The 6,098-nt window shown below is 38.6% G+C and overlaps 2 protein-coding genes across 2 annotated transcripts; one reads left to right on the top strand and one right to left on the bottom strand.

The window, feature by feature from the left end:
- The first annotated feature begins 390 nt into the window (after window positions 1-390).
- On the top strand, window positions 391-2,820 carry LOC124357841 (putative nuclease HARBI1). The gene is made up of 2 exons (XM_046809914.1): window positions 391-757; window positions 1,719-2,820. Exons 1-2 carry the CDS (start codon window positions 452-454, stop codon window positions 2,538-2,540), a joined length of 1,128 nt encoding a protein of 375 aa, XP_046665870.1. The 5' UTR covers window positions 391-451; the 3' UTR covers window positions 2,541-2,820.
- Window positions 2,821-4,342: 1,522 nt separating this feature from the next.
- Window positions 4,343-5,748, bottom strand: LOC124357840. Its single transcript, XM_046809913.1, has 2 exons — window positions 4,630-5,748; window positions 4,343-4,543 (listed from the first exon to the last, which is right to left on the bottom strand). Exons 1-2 carry the CDS (start codon window positions 5,684-5,686, stop codon window positions 4,434-4,436), a joined length of 1,167 nt encoding a protein of 388 aa, XP_046665869.1. The 5' UTR covers window positions 5,687-5,748; the 3' UTR covers window positions 4,343-4,433.
- Window positions 5,749-6,098: the final 350 nt, after the last annotated feature.

Genomic DNA, 6,098 nt, shown 5'->3' with positions numbered 1-6,098 from the left:
AACCACCTCAATGTTCTGTTCAGTTCGGGCACAACGACGACGTCCAGAACTTTTGAGTTCGACTGTTGAACCCGTTTCTTGAAACTTTGTCATGAGTCTGCGAACTGTTGATTCATTCGATGCTTCATTACGTCCTAGAGTACCGCGAAGTCGCCTAAAGCCCCCCACAGACTGACGAGCATGTTCGCGAGCATGCTGGCGTACATGCTCGCGAACATGCTCGGCGTTGCCCACACACGACCGGACATGCTCGCGAACATGCTCGCCGTCGCCGCTCAGTACTGTTGCTTCTCTACGGTGTGATAGTCAAGTTTTGCAGTGCGGGTGCGAAATGGATGCAAACGCTGTGGTGGCCCTTTGTGGGGGTTTCGTTTGTCTGGAGGAGAAAAAACGCAAGGTACGTAAAATATGGTGCAAGAATTGGCTTAAAAATAGGAACCAGTTTAGCCACATGTCACTGTTGCAAGAATTAGCATCAAATGAACCAAATGATTATAAAAATTACCTGAGGATGACTGAAGATTGTTTCGAAGACATTCTTAGACGTATTTCTCCAGATATTGTGAAACAGAATAGTATTTTGAGGGAGCCGATCAGCTGTAAAGAGCGCCTTGCAGCGACACTTCAGTTTTTAGCAAGTGGCAGAACCTATGAAAACCTAAAGTTTAGCTGCGCCATTTCGCCTCAGTCGCTGGGAAAAATCATACCAGAAACCTGCACTGCAATTTATAATGCTCTACGTGAGGAATACCTGCACGTAAGTTTAACATTTGTTTTTAAATCTTATACCGTATACGAATTGAAATGCAGCTAATAATACAAGGCCTAATAACTATCGAAGTGATCAGTTGAGTAAAACGGTGAAACGGGTGCAAGTAAAATGACTTAAAACAAAGTTTAATAAGCTAATTTATTGAAACAACTTAAAAAAAGAAATAGTATTACTCAATATGAACTATAACATTAAAATTAACGTTCAATAAGTAATTGGTTGTGAACTTTAGTTGAATTTTAAGAACTGTCCTAAATTTTCTTCATCTACTTCAGTGGTAGTAGACCCCTTGGCGGCAGTAGATTCATTGACAAACATTGCATTGTTTGCGGCCTGTTGTTGTTGTAGTTGTGGTGGTAAGTATCGCTGGGGAAAAGGGTAGTTCTGTTGCCCGTAATTGTATTCCTGGAATTGATAAGTGGTAGGTTGTACATTAGCGAATCCACGTGAACAATTTGGTCCGTAATTGTCAGGGTTCTGTATGTTGTTTAAGTGAATGACTGAGTTTTCATTTAAATGTCCTAATTTACCATGAAAAAGTGCATCTGAAATAAGTTTTTGTGCAAATATCTTTTGGCGTCTATCCATGTCTTCCAGCTGGAAGGCGATACTGTTCCCAAATGCTTGATTTTCATTAACATGTTGATTCAAAGCGTTGGTTGCTACGTCCAAAAATGATTCTTTCTTTCGATCATACTCCGAGACATTTTTTCTTTTACGCTGGCGCCGTTGTACATTGCTCGCGGAGTCTGATGTTTGTATCTGATGTTCTGAGCAGGTGTTTGTGAGAGCGAACTAGTAGGCGTAGCAGGGGTGGATGAACCTCCGTCTGGACTGGCCAGGATACTGGGCGAGTTCTCGGCCTCCTGTGAAAGAACAATGGAAATAGTACACTTATAACGACACATCTTCAAAACATAGTAGTATATATTTTTTTCTTTTTCAGTTGCCTGAGAATGAAAGCGACTGGATGAATATTGCTACAGATTTTAAAAAATACTGGCAAGTAGAAAACTGCGTGGGGGCTCTTGATGGAAAGCATATTGCCATCCTTCAACCTCCTGGAAGTGGTTCGTATTTCTTCAATTACAAAGGTTTCTTCAGCGTTGTATTATTGGCTGTGGTAAACGCAAACTATGAATTTATGTACGTAAATTGTGGAGTGAATGGACGGGTGTCTGACGGGGGAGTTCTCTTTGAAACCGATTTTGGGCAACAGTTGGAAAACGGCCAGTTGAATTTGCCATCACCAACGACCTTTCCAAACAACAGAGATGTATGTTTACCTTTTGTTTTTTTGGGAGATGAAGCTTTCCCCTTAAAAGAAAACCTAATGAAGCCATACCCTAATAAGGGAATCACCCACGATGAAAGGATTTTCAACTATCGTATTTGCCGTGGAAGAAGAGTTGTTGAAAATGCCTTCGGCATTTTAGCAAATAGGTTCCAAGTATTGCAAACAACAATCAGGACGAGCTTGGAAACCACTGAAGTTATTATTTTAGCTTGCTGCGCACTCCACAATTATTTACGAAGGAAAAGCTCAACTTATTTGACGCCTAGTTCGGTAGACTGGGAAAACACGGAAACTGCAGTTCTCACTGAAGGCGAATGGAGGAAGAATGTTCGCCAACTTTTAGGCATGAAGCAACGCAATCGGTCCGGGAAAGAAACATCACTGGCTGAACCAATCCGAAAATACTACAGGGACTTCTACAACAACGAGGGACAAGTAGAGTTTCAAGAGCGCATGATAAATCGCCGCTAATGTTATACATTCTAAAATAAACAACAGATGGGCGTAATGTATATGTTGTAGCCAAGGGTAACCCAATGCATTACCTCTTTAATGGTCCACTGTAAATAATTGAAATGTAAAATAATGACGATGTGCTTTGCTTTTAATATGTGTTTAACTATAAATATATGCACATTTTACTACAGTTGGTTGTACTTTCTTGGTAAGTATATGTTTCAGTTTTTGTTTGTAAAATTATTTGAGTCAAATCTGACATTGTCAATAAAATAATAAAGTAGTTCAAATGTTACTTTATGAATTTAATTGCCCTACACTACAACTTAAACTAAACTAAACTACAACTTACGTTTTCGTCCGTCATCTCAGTGTTATCTTCTGAATCTTCGGGCGGGGCAACTATCTTTTGCAGCGAAGATAAACCTTTCCTCGCCGTTTCCACATCTGTTGTAAACATAAGTAACTCGAAATACCACAATGATGGTTCATACACTTCGTCAAGTCCCTTCCCTGTGCTTTTCGAGGCATTTAATTTTTTTAGTTCTCGTCGAAACGACGCACGCAAAGAGTCAATTTTCGCTTTGACGAACTTCTCATCAGCTTTCACAAATACTTCCTTACATTTATCTATTAACACGTCAAAACTTTCCTTTCGTAAATGTTTGTTACAATAATTTGGACTTTTCACGTCCCACAAACACCGCTGTTCCCTATACAGTTCTATAAATTCAGTCCAAAATGGTTTGTTATCGCTGAACGACATATTGTCAACTAGACAAATAAAAAATCACCAATACTGCACTATAACCGCACAAGCTACACTTCGCCACCACTTCCTCAACAAGAACAATAGCCTACAGCACACTGACCTCTTTCTCCCGCCCTCCGACGCTCCGACTGACAAACATCAGTGTTGCCAACCGAAATAACAACAATTCCCACCAACAATTCCCACTGACCACATGACACCGAGACTTCCAGCTGAGGGTGACCGGCGAGCATGCTCGCGAACATGTTGGTCGTCACCACAGACGGCCGAGCATGTTGGGCTCGGCGCTCGGCTCGCCTGTTCCGACGAGCCGAGCGCCGAGCCCAACATGCTCGCCGGTTGGAATGCTCGTCGACCCCACACACGGGCGAGCATGTTCGCCGCCAACACCGTCACGAGCATGCTCGCGAACATGCTCGTCAGTCTGTGGGGGGCTTAACAGTAGCCGCATAACTCTCTCCACTCTGATAAAACGTTTTCACTATTAACACTCGTTGGGCACAAGTAAACTTCTCCATGGTTAGACACAGAATGCACTAATGAGAGAAATATCAGCTGCGTCAATAATCGGAATGTAGTCAGAAATAAAATCAAGGTCAAACATTGTTGCCAACCGATAAAATAAAATTTACCGGTCTTTTCAAAACCGGCGCTCTTTTTGAATCACCCATTATATATATATATATATATATATATATATATATATATATATATATATATATATATGAAGACGTCAGGGGAAAAACAAGCTCAGTCACATTTTGCAAACTTTTCAGGAAATAGATTTTAAAGTTTAAAGTCTAGTTTTTAAGTTAGTTTTAAGGTCAGGTTATTTTTTAAATGCTATTGTTAATATTTAACTCTTTTTATTTCACTATTTAATTGTGTATTTAAAAAAAAATAAATATTAACATCAACGTTTTTAAAATATTTGGTTAAAGTACAGTTTTTACAGTGAAAAAACAGGCTCAGTCCCGGACTGAGCCTGTTCTTCCCCATCGTACTAAACGAGGATTGAGACTAGGATAGTTAACACAAACCCAAGTCCAAAATAATACAGATATTTATTTTACATATAAAACTTAGCACATTGAAAATATAATTTAATTTGGATTGCTTCATTTAAGACCCTAATTTTATTCATCCAAATGGGGAAGATTGGTGAAGTATTCTTGGGCAGCACTACTACAAAATATCTTTAAATCTTTCAAGTCATTGTATTTGGCCTTCTTGATAGGCAGTGGACCTGTAACAAAATAATAAATTGCAATAAGGCCTAGCAAGTTAAAATTGTTTAACAGTTAAATTAGGTTCTTTAAAATGTTCACTTACCATCATAAGATTTTTCTGGCATTAGAAATTCATTTTCAGCACATACTGTTGAAGAATGGGTTTTTTTCTTTGGCAGGATTGAACATTTGTCCCACGCTGCATAGTAAGAACTCCTCAGCATCAATTTTTGTTCATTACCATTGCCTTCCTTGGAAATTTTAAGCTCCTTTATAGTCCTGGTAGCAAATGGGCATTTTTTCATATATAATGTGTCCAAGAATTTTGTCCACTGTCTACAGAATTGATTGTCAATACTCACAACTTTAAAGGGAAAAGGGTTCTTTCTAGCATTTTCAAAAACTTCAATCCAATCTGAAGGAAGTTCTGCCTTAGATTTTGTGTTGACAAGCCCCATATTCTTGTCGCATTCCATGTATGAATGGCCACGCACAGGGAATGTTACTTTGATGGAGTCAAGTTTCTTTGCTTCATAAACAAGATAATGTAAAAATCTTATCATTGTGAAGTTTTTGTTCTGGCCCGAGCAAGAGTCACAGAATATGTGAAGGTGTCTAATTTTTTCATCCAGATGTTCATAGACAAAATTGTGTAGGAAAGAAGAAACATCATCACTCCCTTTCTTTCCTTCAGTCTCAGGATATAGGTAAAAAATACTTTTCGCACTAGACAACTCATGTATGTTAAAAGCATACATTGATAACTGCCGCTTGTAGTAGATGTCATTAGTGGTAATATTCGGCAATTGTAAATTCTTACCAAAGTCCATACTTATGGCCTCATGTTCCACTGATTGCTTACATAATTGTTTGGCACGTGTTTTCCTTTTGTAGAACACATCTGCTTTGATTTTGTGGAGTTTTGCTTCATTTTCAAGAGAAGTTATTTCCTTATTAATGTTAGCAACATCATCGGATTCTCTGTTATTTTTTAATTGTTTCTGTAGCCCTGTAATTTTGGCCGTTAGTTCATCGCACTTACTGCAAGTGTCAGTTCTGGGGTAGCCAAAACTGATGTTAAAGTCACTGCAAAAACATTGTCTATATGTTTCATATGATACCTTTGCATTTGGATATTTTGTCTGAAACATTTGATGCATTTTCGAAACATTCAATTCTTCAGGTAGGTAGGTTTTGTTACTTTTGTGGAGGCTATAGTGCGATGATCTATCTTCCTTTAAATGATTTTATGTGATCACGTATAAGATCTACAGTTTCATTAGATACTCTATGTGGCCTATTTAAATGTTTACCACGTTTGTCCTTTGGTGATGTGCCAGCAGATTTAAGACTCTTAACCAAGAACTCAACTTTGGCTTTGGAAATTCCGTGAATAGAAATGAATGCCTTACGACAAATGCTTTCTTCTACTAACATGTTATCTTTCAATACTCGTACTTTATAGGCATAAGATGCTTGATTTTCTCTAGCATTTTCTACTCTAGGCCTTCTACGCTGAACAGGTATGACAGTTATTAACCCACATAAATAGCTATTTTGTTCATCATGTGA

The sequence above is a fragment of the Homalodisca vitripennis genome, chromosome 3, assembly GCF_021130785.1.
Source record: "Homalodisca vitripennis isolate AUS2020 chromosome 3, UT_GWSS_2.1, whole genome shotgun sequence".
Taxonomy (NCBI): domain Eukaryota; kingdom Metazoa; phylum Arthropoda; class Insecta; order Hemiptera; family Cicadellidae; genus Homalodisca; species Homalodisca vitripennis.
Note: the sequence above shows the minus strand (reverse complement) of the source record. Positions and strands in the feature narration are given on the sequence as shown.